The sequence below is a fragment of the Suncus etruscus genome, chromosome 3, assembly GCF_024139225.1.
Source record: "Suncus etruscus isolate mSunEtr1 chromosome 3, mSunEtr1.pri.cur, whole genome shotgun sequence".
Classification (NCBI taxonomy): Eukaryota; Metazoa; Chordata; class Mammalia; order Eulipotyphla; family Soricidae; genus Suncus; species Suncus etruscus.
In genome coordinates, this window is record NC_064850.1 from 45,454,119 (window position 1) to 45,471,049 (window position 16,931).

A 16,931-nucleotide genomic window follows, 5' to 3' on the forward strand; every position below is an offset into this window, starting at 1 on the left:
CTCAGAACTCCTGCCAGGCACTGCCCCCTTCAGACTTAGGCCACCCAGTCCTGCCTGCCTCTTCGGGGGACCACGCAGCAAAAAACACATGCCCCTGACCGAGTGCTGCCTTTGGGAAGGGAGACTCAAACCCCAGCACCCCTCAATGCCAGACCAGCCCTGGACCCAGCTGAGACAATACTGAGGAGGGCGAAGGCCAGGTGCTGAGTGCAGGGAGGAACTCGGCCTGCCCAACTCCACTCCAGGCCTGCTCAGCATCACCAGGAAACAGGGCCTGAGCCCTGAGCTCAGCGGGGGGCAGCCTCTCCCCACAGGGCGGGCCTGAGGTGCCAACAATAGCCCCAGGAGATGCAGGGTGCCACTCCACGCCCAGGCATTCCAGCTCGGGGCCCACCGTCTGTTGGGTCCTGGCCCCTCAGCTCCTCCTGCCAGCCCAGCCCCAAGCTTTATCCCGGAGTCAGGTGCTAAGCAACTGGTTCCAGCCCCGAATCAGGTCTTTTGACTCCTCCCAGAAACCGACCGAATTGGCAGCAGGAAATCCTGCTCCTCCCCAAATAGTGGGAACAGCGGAGGAAGCAATGGGGCAGGACTGAGCAGTGGCGAGACGGGAGGAAGACGTGCTACCCGGCACCCCCAGGTAGGACCCAAGAGTATCACCTTTAGGGTCAGGGACCCCAAATCCAGGAAGGGAATCATCAGGGTCCACATGGGAGGGGCCTCAGTTGGTCCCATGGCAGCCTTGGCTGGTCGCACTGGTGGGAGGGAGAAGGGCCTGGTGGGGCCATGGGACTATGGGCAGCTCCAGCACCTCAGGATTGTTTGGGTACTAGGAACCCAAAGGTGCGCCCTATTGTTTAATAGGGTATAAAAGGTCTAACTTCATACAAGATTAGACTGTCTGGATTTCTGGAAAAAGTGGGAATTGTGGACAACACCCCCCTGGACACCCCCAGTGGGAAAATAGGGGCCACCTGGCCTTTAAGCTTGGGGGAGGTCCTCCTGGTCTTCCCAAGTCTGACTGGGCTCAGCCCAAGTTTCCAGCCCTCTGGTCCCTGGACCCTGCTTCAGCCCTGCTCAGCATCATCTCTGTGAGCCCCAGGAGCTGCTGGCTTAGATGCAGGTTCTGGGTTCATTGCAAAAGGCCCCAGTGGGGCAGGAAATTCCACGGGCCACCCCCATGCTCACCCGATCACCCTGGGCCTCGGAGCATTGCCCAGAGCCCACAGCGTTGAGCCCCACTTGGATGGAAACAGCTCAGGCGAGGCAGCCAGCCGGGACGCCTGGAATGACGGCTGTTTGCCCAACCCTTGGCTCCCACTCATCCCAGTCTCACTGAATTCCACGATTCCCTGGTCACCCAGGATGTGAACTCTCTAAGCCTTCCTCTCTAAGTAGGGGGTGGTGAGGAAATCTTGCCTACGCATAAGCACTGGGGTGGGGGCAGTCAGCCACATAGCAAAGGCCCAGATCAGAAAATACAGCCCTAAAAGTCTTCCGGCCTGTGTTGGGCTGGAACAAATCAGAAAAGTTCTAATTGAATCTTCTTGTTTGCTCGGCCAGCTGACACATGCCAAGGCAGGGAGGAGGGCTCCTTGGTCACGGTGTCCAGCAGCACCTACTTGGATCCTTTGCCCTTCCTTACAGGAAATGCCTGTAATTCTTGGGGGTCTCAATGACACAAGATTTAGATCTATAAAATTCCCAGCTAAAAGACGCCCAATTGGGCCAGAGTGATAGCACAGCAGTAGGGTGTTTTCCTTACAATCAGCCAATCCAGGACGGACAGTGGTTCAAATCCTGGCATCCCATATGGTCCCCTGTGCCTGCCAGGAGTGTTTTCTGAGCACAGAGCCAGAAGTAACCCCTGAGCACTGCCAGGTGTGGCCCCCTCCAAATAAAGATGTCCAATGGGGGCTGGAGTGATAGTACAGCAGCAGGGCATTTTCCTTACAAGCTGCCAACTTGGGATGAAACCGGGTTCAATTCCCGGCAACCCATATGAGCTTGCCAGGAGCGATTTCTGAGCGCAGATCCAGAAATAACCCCTGAGCACAGCCAGGTATGGCAAATAAATAAATGAATAAATAAATAAATAAAATAATAATAAATAAACAACACCCAATGGATGCCAGTGGCATAAGGACAAAAGAGCTCTCCCAAGAGCTGGGAGCTTTCAACCCTGTTGTGAGGGTGGGAGGACTGAGACATGCATCACATGCATACACCATGCCACCACCACTAGCGGCGCAGCCACCATGGCTACTGCAGCCTTTCACAGCCACTCTCAGGTACCCCATCTTCTCAATCTGCTTTGCTTACTCAGGGCTAAGGCAGCCACTTCTATTCTGCACCTCATCCCCAGGCCTGAAGCCACAGTTCTGCTTACATGTCCAGCCAGAAAGGCCCAGGCAGCACATTTGTGCTGAGTCTGGGCCCTTCAATTATGTGAATACAGTGCCCCATTTTTCATCTCCAGATTCCTACTTAGGCAGCTGCTCCCAAAACCTTTTGCAGCATCAGTGGGATTGGGTGCCAAGATACAAGAGCCCCCAAAATAACACAGATGTGCTCAGTAACAATGTGGCCCCCAGGGGCCGGAGAGATAGCATAGAGGTAGGGCATTTGCCTTGCATGCAGAAGGACTGTGGTTCGAATCTCAGCATCCCATATGGTCCCCTGAGCCTGCCAGGAGCAATTTCTGAACATAGAGCCAGGAGTAACCCCTGAGCGCTGCCAGGTATGATCCAAAAAAAAACAAAACAAAAACAAAAAAAAGTGGCCCTCAGCATTCAGCACCAAAGCACCCCAACACAACCCAAAAGGTCCCCTTGCTGGTCCCTCTGCTGCTCCCCCTGCTGGTCATTCACTAGTCCAGGGTTTCCTCCCCTCTTCCTTCCCTGCTCTCATGTTCTTTCTGCTGGTCCTGCATTGCCCCTGAGGCCCAGAAATCCTGAAACCACAGACCCTCTCCCAGTGTGTCTCCTTATGTAAAGAGACAGGACTAGTACCTAGAGAAACTGACCTGGATGCTGGCATCCAGGGGGACAAAGTGCAGCAGCCAGAGGAACTGAGCCCAGGATGCAGCAGCACAGAACCAGGCCCCACCCTTTGATCACAATGTTGGTCTATGCCTTACTTATTTCACTATCCCCACCCCACCCTATTCCAGGGCAACTGCTCAATGCTGGGCCCTAGCAAAAGCACAGAACTATCAGCCACCTCAGAGGCTCCACTGGCAGACCCAGAGGATGGAGGAGACATAGGGGATTTCTGGGTCTGAGAGGCACTGGGGCCAGGTATAACTCAGGCTTGGGAATGAGAAAGGGCCAAGTCAGTCATAGGATCCTAAAAGGGCAGGGAATGGCTGTGTATATAGGACAAGGAGACATAGGAACAGAGGACACGGGGACATAGGACACAAGTCATGAGGACATAAGACACAGTCATGGGGATATAGGACACAGGACATGAGAACATAGGACACAAAACCAGAGACACAGGATATGGAGACACAGGACATAAGGACATAGGACATGTGGACAGGACATAGGGACACAGGACATGGAGACACAGAACACAGGAAATGGGAACACACAACATGGGGACATAGGACATGGGACACAGGTCATGGAGACATAGGTCACAGGACTAGGGATACAGGACACAGGACACAGGGCACAGGATGTGGAGAGACAGGATACAGATCATGGGTACATAGGACACAAGACCAGGGACATGGGACACAGGACTCAGGACATAGGGACAAGATATGGAGAGGACCCAGGGATGCAAGACATGAAGACACGGGACATGGGGAGGGCTGCACTCACCAGACCTGTCCTGCTGACCTACAAGACACTCAGAGTCAAACCCAGGCCCAGAGCCTTGGACCAGGGGCTCTTGCCTTGCACACAGCCAAGCCAGGTTCCATCCCAGGCAACGCCAAGCCAGCAGAGCTGATCCTTGAGTATAGAGCCAGGACAAAGCTTGGAGCCCACTGGGTATGGCCCATAGAACCGAAACTAATCAGAACTGAGGAATTGGGGTGAGCACAGCAGAGATGGGGTGCTGATGCTTTGTCATGTCAGAAGCAGGAGGCTCCAGGGGCATTGGAGGACTCGGCTGAGCTCCAGGCTCAGAGGTGCAGTGAGCACCACAGAGAGGGTGTCAGATGTATCAACATCTGGACAGGCCCACCCACCGCCTGCATCTGGGGGATGAGATGGGACTCATGGGTGTAACTCCACCCTGGATTTAGGTGTAGCTACCTGAGACCCACCCATTTCTCGGAGGGGTCTTGGGAACCAGATAATATGTGTGACCTTACCTGCAAGACCCCGCCCATTCCTGAGAGGGGTCTTGGAAAAGGTAGATAAGCCTTTGAGCCAGGGGATTAGGGGTTTCTGCACTGCTGGGCTCTCTGTCTTTTGGGTCTTTGCCTCTTTTGGTCTTTGACCAGCATGGAGGTCAAAGGAAGATGACTGAAAGGAGTTAAGACGCAGGGCTAGCTAAGAATGGCTAAATGCTTGAAAGGTTATGAAATAGGCCACACACGTGTGGTGAATAGGGCATGAATAAAGCTGATGCTTCCTGATGCCTGTTTCTGGATAAGTTTGATTCCACCGTTCACCTAACCTGAGACCCGCCGGCTGAATGGTGGTTGCGGAGCCACGTGGCCTGGGGTGGCAGAGAGAAATCCACCTCCATCCATCTCCATCCAGATCCATCCTTATTTATTTAACTCTACAATGGGGAGGGTGGCATTTGGGACAGTTGCCCAGTTGTGTGCCAGAGGCCTCATTTTGGGGGGATGAGGGAGAGAGAGAGCTGAAAGAGTAAGGGAAAGGGAAAGAGAGTGGAGAAAAAGAGAATGAAGAGAGAGTGAGAAATAATAATAATAATAGAGAATAAGGAAAGAGAGAGAAAGGGGGAAAGAGGAAAAGAGAATAGTGAGAGAAAGAGAGAGAAGGAATAATGAGAGGGAGAGAGAGAACAGGGAAAGAAAGAGAGAACAGAAAGGGAGGGAAAGAGAGAGGAAGAGAGAGAATGGAGAGAGAAGGGAAGCAGGAAGTAGAGCAGGGAGGAGGAGCATCACCCCTGCTGGGACATGAAAGAGAACAGAAAGGGAGGGAAAGAGAGAGACTGGAGAGAGAAGGGAAGCAGGAAGTAGAGCAGGGAGGAGGAGCGTCACCCCTGCTGGGACATGAGTGTGGCACCCCAGAGCCTCAGTCTGAGTTACTGGGTGAGGACTGTTAGGGGTTGCACATGGGGGAGAAGGGAAGCTTGATAGCCAGTGAGAGGCCACTCTTGCTCATGGATGCTCACTCTAAGACTGTGCTCATTCTAAGGTTGTGCTCGCTCTAAGACCTGTGCTGGCTTTCAGATCTGCTTGCTCTCAGGCCTGCATCACTCTTGGTTTACTGTGCTGTGGCATCTGCTACTGCTTAGGCAGTACCTGTGGTGCTGAGATGCTGGCTGGTGTCTGGCCCTCCAGAAGTGGGCCTTAGTGAACCCGATGCTTCTTTCTTTGCCACAGGAACTTTGTGTGCTCCTTTTCCTGATCTTTTTTTTTTTTTTTTTTTTTTTGGTTTTTGGGCCGCACCCGGTGACGCTCAGGGGTTACTCCTGGCTATGTGCTCAGAAGTCGCTCCTGGCTTGGGGGACCATATGGGATGCCGGGGAATCGAACCGCGGTCCGTCCTAGGCTAGCGCAGGTAAGGCAGGCACCTTACCTTTAGCGCCACCGCCCGGCCCCCAAAATTTTTTGTTTTTGTTTTTGTTTTTTTTGTTTTTGGGCCACACTCGGCGGTGCTCAAGGGTTACTACTGGCTGTCTGCTCAGAAATAGCTCCTGGCAGGCACGGGGGACCATATGGGACACCGGGATTTGAACCAGCCACCTTTGGTCCTGGATCGGCTGCTTGCAAGGCAAACGCCGTGTGCCATCTCTCCGGGCCCTTTTCCTGATCTTTTATGTTGGTGTCTTTTATGTAGGTCTCAGCAGTGCTCAGGAGTCACCCCAGGCCACGCTCAGGCATCTAAGTGTGACCACCTTATGTGGCCTGTGCTCTCCCCACCCCAGTCTCACAGCTTTTTCCATGTGGGCCTCAGATCCCTTCCTGCCTGTCCCCAGGGAGGATGCTCAGGAGAGGGAGCTCCCCTCAGCACAACTCTTTCTGATTCCTGGGGAGCAGCCTGTCAGGCATGTCCCCCTCCTGGGCCCTGAGTCTGGTGCTGGCTACTCTGAGGCATCACCTCCTGTGGAGTGAACACCCGGACTACAGTCCTCTCTGCCCAGCCCAGGGCTCCCCATCAAGTGCGTCCCCACAAAATGAAGGTCACATTGCCACAGCATCGGGTAAACACCCCAACAGATAGGTGAGGGGGGCTGGCTGGGGAGGTGCCCCAACAAAAGTGAAACACAGATAATCCTAGTAGTCACCCACCTCTCCCCCAGCCAGAGCATGGGGTCCCCCAAGACAAGAGGCCAGTTCAGAGTACTTTCTGTTCTGGCAGAACTTTCCAGAAGGTGCAAGAGTGAAAGAAAAGCCATATTGGTGCTGAAGCAGCCAGAGCTTTTTCCTGCTTATCTGTCTTCAGTCATGGTTGGTTCCTCACTTTCTTGGGGCTTCTCTGGGGTCCGGTGAGGTGCTGGGGATCTGTCAGCTCCTGAGACATCCCAGCTCCCAACTTCATTTCCGGGGTAAGTTGAGCATTCAGGGGCAGCCCCTGCCCTCTGCCAATCCTGAGCGTCTCAGCCATAGCTTGCCTTGTATTGCGCCAGGACTTTTTGCCCTGAGGACCAGTCACAACGGCCCAGCATCTCGCACATGCAGCCCAGGGTCCAGCCCTCTCACAGATGCAGCCAGTCCATGTGGCCCAGTCATGTGGCAGTGACTCACTCTTGGAACCCAACTGTGTCCAGACAACACAATACCCACCAGAATAGACCATGCTGCTGCTGTGCTGAGCTCTGATGGTCCCATGCTGCCCAGGACCTTGTTAGGCCACCTATTTAGCACCAACCTGCCATCACGCTGACTTCCAGGGCCCCTACCAGGTCACCAGGAAGTCCTTGGTATCAGAGAGACCCCCAAGTGTGACATATCTGTCATGGCCCCCACACCTGCCCTGCTGCCTGCACAACTTACATTTGAGCCCTGATGCATCCCACTAGAGCCAGCTTTCAAGATCTGCCCTGGGGGACCTCAACTACCTGCAGCTCCCCTGATTTCAGCAACTCATCCCCACACCTGTTTTCACAGCCTCACACTGGGCTGTGTTCTGTGTTCTCACACAGGGCTTCACTCTGGGCAGGTGTGGAAAATGGGTCACCTCCTTTCATCAAGCACACTCCTGAGGACCTCTGGGGACCTCCTCTGGGCTCTGGCACACAGCGGGGAGCCACGGTTGCTTCCTCTGCCCAGCTCTTCTCAGCATCAGTAAGGAGCTTTGTGCATTTATTTATTTATTTATTTGGAGCCTCTCCACCTGCAAACCAGTATCCCTGGGTGCACCCCGTCCTTCAGAGCCAGCTGCCTCCTCCAACCCCACTGCTCCTTGGACCCAAGTGCAGGCTCCGGACATGTGCTCCCCCATTCCCCCACCCATCCCACATTTTCTTTTCTTTTTTTTTTTTCCCTCTGGCTTCCCAGCTCCTTTATTTCCCTCATCTCCGCCGGGGCTGGGGCTGCACGAGGTGATGGATTCTGGCTTCCTGTCTCCCCATGTCTCTGCCAAAGCCGCCCACTTGCATGGGCACAGTGGCCGCGGGTGTGGACACAGGCAGTGTGGATCCCTCCTACACACACGCATGCATACACATACATGAACACACATACACACCCGGCATCAGGCCACGACTGGGGCTTGTGAGCCCCCAGCGCGGCTGAGCCCGAGCATAGCCATCTGGAAGCAGAGTCTTGCTCAATAAAGGAGTAAACAGGGTCCATTATGAAATCCGGCAGCACTGCCTGCCAGGGCGGGTGGGATCACGCCCAAGGCCACTGGCTGCTCCTGCCGAGGACTTGGCAATACCACGACCGACTCCTCCAGTCCCCAGTCCCTGATGTCACAATCGCAAAGCTTCTCGCTGTGTGTCCCACAGACTCAGCCAGCTCTGCGGTCCCGATGGCTCTTCCCAGAAACCAACTGCTGCCTGTCCTGGTCCTCTTCCTAGCCTACTACTACTACTCAGGGCAGGATGACTTCCGGCCAGGTGAGTGCAGGGGTGCCTGCACAGGTGCCTCTGGGGAACCAAGATGGGTGCAGCACCCCCAGTACTGGCTGAGCTGAGACCTCCAAGATGCTGTCTGTGGCCTCCTGCTGGGCCAGCAATAGGATATGGCATTGGGATCCAGTCAGCAGACTCACTATAGTTGGCATCTCCCAAGGATCCTTCATCGATGAGGATAGCATAGCTAGGCACACAGTTCTGACCTACCTGGGGAAGAGAGCAGATCCCCCGGGATATGTCAGGGGCAGTGAGGGGATCACATGTGCCGGGGACTGGGCCTTGTGGCCTGAGTAAATGCACAGGTCACTCTGACCTGTGACCATTGGACTCTGGAATTAAGCAGCATGCACAGTGTATCCCACCGTGCTGTGTTGTCCCATTGAGAAAGACTTGCCTTCTCCAGGGGTGAACAGGCACCACAGGGGATTGGAATGGGATGAGGCCGGAACCAGCCTCACCTCCCTCTGATGAACATTCTTACCTCCTTCTTAATTCCAGAAATGCTCCAGGGGAAGCGCGTCATCATCACAGGCGCCAGCAAGGGCATCGGCGAGGAGGTGGCCTATCAGTTGGCACGCATGGGTGCTCACGTGGTGCTGACAGCGCGATCAGAGAATGCACTGAAGAAGGTGAGGGCTTCACACAGTGCACACAGAACATGTAGCGGGTACGTGTGTGCACATGTGTTTGTGTGCATGTACATGTACCACATGACACATGTGTTTGTGTACCGTGAAACATTTGTGCATGTTTTGCATGCATGCTGCATGTGTTAACAAATGTGTGCCCACTGCACACACATGCATGTACATGTGTTTTTGCACACATCTCTCAGTTGTGTAGCACATGTTACACATGCAAATGTGTCTACCTATACACATATGTGACACACAGGCCCACATGTGGCCCAAAGGACTTGGCATGGAGCATATGTTCACACATGAGCATATGGACATGTATGCAGAGTCAGGTACCATATGCATACAGTGCTCCAAAAACCATGGTGGGGTGCCAAGTACAGAGGCGTGAAGATTCATGTGCACACCTGGGAGTGCCCAGCTCTTGAACACATCCCTGTGCTGGTCTATTGGCAGGGGCAGACACAGAAGCTGGTCCATACCCTACCAGGGGTCTGCAACCTTTAAGACAGAAAGAGCCACTTGAACTCATTTCCGAAGGAGAAAAAACAAAACTCGGAGCCACGACACCAAAACAAATATAGTACTGCATACATTGTTTCTTATCTTAATCCTATATACAAGATGATGCAGTTAGCTGTCGATATGAAGGAAAAAAGAACTTTTTCATTTAACAATGTAAAACATATTTGTGAAGATTAATAGCTAATTTAAAATATTTAGCTTACCTGTTTAATGAGATTTTTGCTCCTGAACCTCAGTGCACAGTATCCGCACATCAGCGTTGTAAGACGTTACCTTTTTTTTCACACATGTTTGTAAGCTATCATCTGCGAGGCGTGATCGATGTTTGTTTTTAATATAGTTAATGTTGAGGAAGACCTGCTCACATATGTATATGAATATAAAATGTAAATAATAATTTAATTTATTTATTTAAAAATATTTTTATATAATAGCCACAACTTTCCTACCGTATCACCTTACAAAAGGGCCTGTCTCCCATGCTTAACCAACAACAAAAATGAGAATCTGGGGCCGGCAAGAAAGCATGGAGGTAGGGCGTTTGCCTTGTATGCAGAAAGACGGTGGTTCGAATCCCAGCATCCCATATGGACCCCCATGCCTGTCAGGGGCGATTTCTTTTTTTTTTGTTTGTTTTGTTTTGTTTTTTGGGCCACACCTGGTGACGCTCAGGGGTTACTCCTGGCTATGCGCTCAGAAGTCGCTCCTGGCTTGGGGGACCATATGGGACGCCGGGGGATCGAACCACGGTCCGTCCTAGGCTAGCGCAGGCAAGGCAGGCACCTTACCTCTAGCGCCACCGCCCGGCTCAGGGGCGATTTCTTTTTTTTTTTTTTTTTTTTTTTGGTTTTTGGGCCACACCCTGTGACGCTCAGGGGTTACTCCTGGCTATGCGCTCAGAAGTCGCTCCTGGCTTGGGGGACCATATGGGACGCCGGGGGATCGAACCGCGGTCCGTCCTAGGCTAGCGCAGGTAAGGCAGGCACCTTACCTCCAGCGCCACCGCCTGGCCCTCAGGGGCGATTTCTAAGCATAGAGCTAGGAGTAACGCCTGAGCGCTGCTGGGTGTGACCCCCCCCCCCAAAAAAAAAGTATCTGTTAATTTTTTTTTAACCTGGATGCTATTTTTTCTCTTTCAGACTCTTGTTCTCCACTCACTCTACTGGCCCAGTAACAGTCACACTGCAAGCCCTGTCTTTCTCTTTTTTTTTTTTTGTTTTGTTTTGTTTTGTTTTGTTTTTTTTGTGTGGTTTTTGGGTCACACCCGGCAGTGCTCAGGGGTTATTCCTGGCTCCAGGCTCAGAAATTGCTCCTGGCAGGCACGGGGGACCATATGGGACGCCGGGATTCGAACCGATGACCTCCTGCATGACAGGCAAACGCCTTACCTCCATGCTATCTCTCCGGCCCCACCTGTCTTTCTCTTACTCCAGTCCTCTCTGTTCTATCTTCTTCCTTTTCCTTCTCCCTTTTTTCTCTTATTTGCTTTTTCTTTTTATTATTTTTCAGTGTCCCCTCTGTCAGCACTTCTCTTTTCTCTTACAGCAGTCTCCTCCTCCCCAATGCAGAGGTACACTCTTAGTGCACCCTCAGTGACATCACCTGCTGTGATGTGAGGGAGGAGGCTGGACCAGGACAAGGACAGGATGCTGTGGTTGCCAAGTGGTTGCCAAATCTAAGACTACCTACCACCCCTCACCTCCCTACTATCGGTCCTGCTGTCAGAGCCATGGCAAAACTTCAAAAGAGCCGAAGGTTGCCGACACCTGCCCTAGGCAGTATGGACATAACCTGCCCAGACACAGACTGCAGGCAATGTGGCCCTCAGTGCCCCCGTAAATAGGTGGGGAGGCTATCACTGCACATCCAGAGATTGGGTCACCATCACTGACTTGCAGACCCAGAGTCAGTGAGTTTCTGGGCTTCTGCACCTCTTGCCTGTGGTGCCTGATGCCCAGCATCCACCCTCCTGTCCCCTGGTGTCGCTCACCCTGATGGCTGCCTGTGCCTGCAGGTGGTGTCCCGCTGCCTGAAGCTGGGTGCAGCCTCAGCCCACTATGTGCCTGGCTCCATGGAGGACACGAAATTTGTAGACAGCTTTGTGGACACTGCAGCCCAGCTCCTAGGTGAGGCACTCATCCTGGGTGGGGACCTGCCAGGGACCCTAGGAATGGGGGAGACCCAAGGTCCCACCAGAGCCGCTCAAAGCCTCATCCTCTGTCACAGGCGGGCTAGACATGCTCATCCTCAACCACCTCATGAACAGCCCCATGCGGCTGTTCCCCACTGACATGGCTACCGTGCGCAGGAACCAGCAGGTCAACTTTCTCAGCTATTTGGCCCTGAGCACCGCTGCCCAGCCCCTGCTGTGGGCCAGCAACGGGAGCCTGGTGGTGGTGTCTTCACTGGCTGGTGAGTGCTATTTGGAGCCCGGGCAGACCAAACTGTGGAAGCCCCGGCTTCTCTGTCGATCTGTCCATCTATTTGCATGTCCATCCATCTGTCTGTCCATCTGTCGTTCCATCTGTCTGTCCTGTGTCTATGCAGCCTGGGGGTGGTAATGGAGATGATGGTGGTGAGTAGCTGGTAGTGATGTTTATGCTGGTGCCTTTGTCCCTGGCTTCCTTCTCTAGCTCCTTCCCATAGCTTCCTCTGCACTGGAGCTCAGAGCCCAGCCCCCCCAACCTGGGAAACTTCATGTCAGGAGCACTCCCTCCCAAGGCTCTGCCCAGTATCTGGTCTGATCTGGTTTCTATCACACCACAGTCCCTGTCTAAGCTCAGCCTCTACTGCCAGGCTCTCAGGACCATATCAATGCCCATTTCCCTCTCAAGGGACCCCACAGGTCTCCAGTGGTTTTGCCACCCTGTCTCTCTCATGCTGAAGGAAAAACAGCCACACATTGGGGAACATGAGCTCAGCTCAGAGCCTCTGGGGCAGATATGCTTGGAGAACGGAGATAGGGGCTCCCTTCTGTGCCTAGGAGAAGCTGCTGCCCAGAACAGAAAGGGCTGGTGGCCTGCCTATTCCCAAGTTTCAGGCCCTCAAACATCTCACCCTGAGCATCACCTCCCCCAACCCTGCCTGTCAGTTCTGGGGTCACCTCACGGCCATTCTACCTACTATAATGCCACTATCCCCCTAAATGGCCATAACTGTGGCCTAAATGTGGGCATCTATCTTCAGACCTGACTATGCAGGCATGACAAGGGCAGAAGTGGGGCACTGGGATGGGATCCAGGCTAGTGGGCACTGGGGCACAATGACCTGGCTCAGTCCATCTGCAGATGCTGGCTGGGCATTGAGGGGCAGGAAGGAGCTTTTCAATGCCATGGCAGCTCCGGCCTTCATTAGGACTGCCTGAGCTTGCCTTTCACATGGAAATCACACAGGCCTCCTGGACTGAGGCTGTCCATGCCCCTATAACCAGACTGGATTGGGCTGCCTGTGGGTACAGCCCCCCAGTCCAATGACCCCTGGCCCACCTTCCTGGATTGAGAGACTCTGCCTGGTTCTGAGCCCTCAGAATCCAGCATTGCCTCCACCCTGAAACCCACATTACCAGTCCAGCCTTCTAGAAAAGTGTGGTCGAGACTCACTGCAGACCGGAGTCCAGTCTAGGCTGAGGGCCTCCATGGCGATCGTCAATGGGGCCCTACAGCCGGCCCTCTACCCCCAGGACCAGAACAGGTCCATGTGTACTCATGCTTCTGCAATGAATAGGGGCCCCAATGAGGAGATAGCCGTAGGCACACCAAGCCTGGAGCAGCAGTGACATCTGCCCTTAGGGCCACCCACCATGGCAGAATTTAGAGTGACAGAGTGAAGGGAGAAGTGACCAGAGCCTGGACATGCACCGGCTGGACATTGAGTAACTTGGAACTGGATTGCCCTGCTCCTAGCACCTGGAGGGTGAAAACACTGTCTCTCAGGATGGATGGACTGAGAGATACTCCAAGAAGATCCCCATGAGGACCACAATGGCATCACTCAGGCTCCTCCATTATCCAACATGCATTTCTTTTTTTTTTTTTTTTTTTGTTCTTGGAAAACTTTATTTCAGTTTTTTTTTTGTTGTTGTTGTTCTTGGAAAACTTTATTTCAGTTTTTTTTTTTTTTTGTTCTTGGAAAACTTTATTTCAGTTTTTTTTTTTTTTTTTTTTGTTCCAACATGCATTTCTGTTCTAGAATTCTGAGCCCAGCTTGTCCATGTGTTCCCAGTGGCTGCTGCCATTCCAGCCATCCCACCCAAAGTCCAGGCAGGAACAATGGTAATTTGGGGGCCTGACCCAACCCCTCTGGTGTCATCTGAAATTGCTCTCCCCAGACACCTTTCAGTTAGATCTGGCAGGGCCAGAGCTGCCTCACTCCAGCCTCCAAAGGAATGTGAGGACTATGTTTCAGCATCAAAGGTCACAGGTGTAAACAGAGTCACTGCTGTCCAGGAGAGTGTGGACTTTCAGGAAGGACACACTGCCCATAGCTGTCCACGGAGTTCCCCCAAGACCTGCGACACAGCAGTGACCAACATTAAATCCCATCATGGAGCAGAGACTCCTGGACCAGCTGTTCTATCTCTGCTCATCACCGGTGGCAGATCCCACATCGATCCCTCAAGGGCAGAACAGCAACTGGAGAGTATGAAGGGAGGAGCAGGTCAGTGAGGCAAATATTGTGTCAGTGTCCAGGGAATGGTGCAGAAGGTGAAGACTTCCCATGTTCCAACTCTGCTCTCCTGCCCTGCTGGAAGCTGGTGAATTTCTATAGCCATTGGCATAAAAGGGTCTTGAGCTACACTGATTCCAGAGTCCTGTAACTTCCACACACACCTCAGCTTGGCCCTATGCAGGAGAGCAGAGCCCATGGAACATCCCAGCAGGCTCTGACCTGGTCCCATCAGGTCCCTGAAACTGCAGGACCCATCAGGGTGATCGCATTGGGAGAAAGTTCCCCACACCCCTGAGACCTCACAAAGAGAATCACAAAGATAGGTGAGGGGCTTTGACTGGTGTGACATAATCAGGTGCTGGACTGGCAGAGCCTTGAGTCCCGAGCATTGCGGGTGAGGCCAGCACTTGGGGCTCCCCTATGGATGAACTCAGACAAACCCTAACGAGATGAACTTCAGACTTGCCATAGGCTGGGAGTGTAAGGCAGCAAGGATACAGTGGGGCACAGGAGGAGCACAAGGGGACATGGAGGAGGAATAGAGGGCAGTGGGCTCAGGTCTGGGGGCATCTACATGTGAGCCACCTCCTCCAGACTACCTACTGGAATGCACATAGCCAGGGACCCCCTTGGGGCTTGGGAAAGCCCCAGGGAGGTTTGGGGGAGGTGGCAATGCCCTGCACGGCTTCCTGCTTCACAGCAGAGGGACCGTGTGGCTCTCTGGCACCCTGTGCTCCTCAATAACATCTTGACACCTGTTCCTGCCCCTACTCTGAGTAGCAGGAACAATCTTGGGTGTGTGTGGGGCAGACCAGCGTGGTTTCTCTGTCCCACAGGAAAAATCGCGTTCCCACTCCTCGCTTCCTACTCAGCCAGCAAATTCGCACTGGATGGCTTCTTCTCCTCCCTCAGGTTGGAGAACAAGATGACCGGTGTGAATGTCTCCATCACACTCTGTGTCCTGGGCCTCATCGACACGGGTGAGGCCATGGTGACAGCTGGGAGGAGGCAAGAAGAAAGGAGGAAGGGGGAGAGAATAGAAAGGAGAGAGGAGGCAGGAGGGAGGTGGACGGGGAGGAGGAAGAGGGAGGAGGAAGGGATGGAGAGGAGGGAAGGTGAGGAAGGACAGAGGAAGTGGGGGGAAAGATGAAGGAGGGGGAAAAAGAGGGAGGGAAGGAAGACAGGGAAGAGGGAGGATGAGATAGGGGGAAAGAAGGAGGATGGAGAAGAGGGTAGAGTGGAAGGAGGAGGCTCCTCCTAAGGCTCCTCCATCTTAACCACAGTATCCCCTTTCTGTGTTGCTAGAGACCCACTAGATCAGGACACTTGGGACCGACACTGCCTCGGGACAGTGCTGAGGTTATGGGAGCAAATGGGGCCAAAGCAGAGACCACTTCAGGAGCAGGGTGGAGCTGTGGGTCCTGTGGGAGTGAACAGTGGGGGTCATCATGGGCACTGGGTTCAAGGATGAGGTAGTCGCATCACCATGCTCCTTTCATGCAGAATCAGCCATGGAGTCGGTGAAGGACATCATAAAGAATGTCCAACCATCCCCAAAGAGTGAATGTGCCCTGGAGATCATCAAGGCAGCCATCCTTCGCAAGGATGAGTTCTTCTTCGGGCGGCCCAGCTGGCTGAACCTCCTGCTGTTCAACCCCGGCCGAAAGGTGCTCGAGTTCTTCTGGAAAGACTACTTCAACCTGGACAAGCTCCAAAAGCCCCCAGCCCAGCCCTAGTGCCCACCCAAGGATGCTGCCACTTCCCCAGAAGCAGCCTATTCTCTGGGGCTCCTGCCAGGGGCCACCACAGCAGTGCAGACACCAGGAAGGAGGTTTACCACCACCCAGAGGCAACTGGCCAAGCCTCACTGTAACCCCACTCCAGACCTCAGTGCAAGAAGGGGAATAAAGGCCTCATCCCTGAGCCCTTCATCTGTCTGCTACACTCCTGGGACCCGAGAGTAGTTTCTTGTGCCCATACCTGTGCATCTGAGGGCACTACTTGCTCTGGGTGTTGTGGGCTGTGTCCTGAGAAGGACTGGGGGAGGGTGCAGGGGTCACCCAGGCTCAGTCTCACCCCTGGCCAGAAACTGCTGGAAGGGATGCCAGGCGCTGGGCCAGTATGCCCAGCAAGATTAATATGCAGACTCCCTTCCCCAGGCAAAGCTGTGGGATACCTAGAGCTTTCCTGCCCCCGCCTGCCTGGACACACTCAGTCCTTGTGTCTGGAAGCAGAGACAGAAAAGCAAGCAGCAGGTGGGGTGGAGTCAGGAGTGTTCCAAGATCTACAGGAGTGCTCCAGATCCACAGGGGCGTCAGTGCCAGGGACGGGGAAGGAGACACGTGGGCATAGGATGAACATGTGCCCAGACATGTGTATTAAAGTGTGCCCAGGCCAGACCAGACTCTTCCTGACTGTTCCTAGGCTTTGTCCTCCCTTTGAGGTCTGCGGCTCCAGGATCCGTTCCACAGCGACATCTAGTGGTCACCACGGGCATGGCCTGGGCTCAGCCAGGAAGCCAAGTCAAGGTCAAGATGAAGGCTAATGTCAGGTCTAGGTGGAGGCCTAAAGCAGCAGGCAGGGCCTCAGAAAAACCATAGTCCCAGAACTAGGCATGGCACTTCCTGGTCACAGTCCAGAAGCCCTCTGAAGTCAAGGTCTTTGCCAGAGCCGGCAGGCCCAGCTCCTCCCTGCCCACATTGGGCAGGACCTGGCCTGCTGTCCTTCTCCCCCAAAACTCAGAGGTACCCAGTTCCCCCAGGTCTCCTCCAGGGACACAGACGTCACCGCATATGAGAGGTCTGGTCATCACAGCTCGGGAAGGAATCGGGTCAGAGCTCAATGTCTGGGGATGGTCCAGATGGA

At 53.8% G+C, this 16,931-nt stretch overlaps 1 protein-coding gene across 1 annotated transcript; it reads left to right on the plus strand.

Moving 5' to 3' along the window:
- The first annotated feature begins 581 nt into the window (after window positions 1–581).
- Window positions 582–15,995, plus strand: HSD11B1 (hydroxysteroid 11-beta dehydrogenase 1). The gene is made up of 7 exons (XM_049769889.1): window positions 582–637; window positions 8,107–8,217; window positions 8,734–8,864; window positions 11,413–11,524; window positions 11,625–11,810; window positions 14,903–15,046; window positions 15,570–15,995. Exons 2-7 carry the CDS (start codon window positions 8,130–8,132, stop codon window positions 15,800–15,802), a joined length of 894 nt encoding a protein of 297 aa, XP_049625846.1. The 5' UTR covers window positions 582–637; window positions 8,107–8,129; the 3' UTR covers window positions 15,803–15,995.
- The last annotated feature ends 936 nt before the right edge of the window (window positions 15,996–16,931 follow it).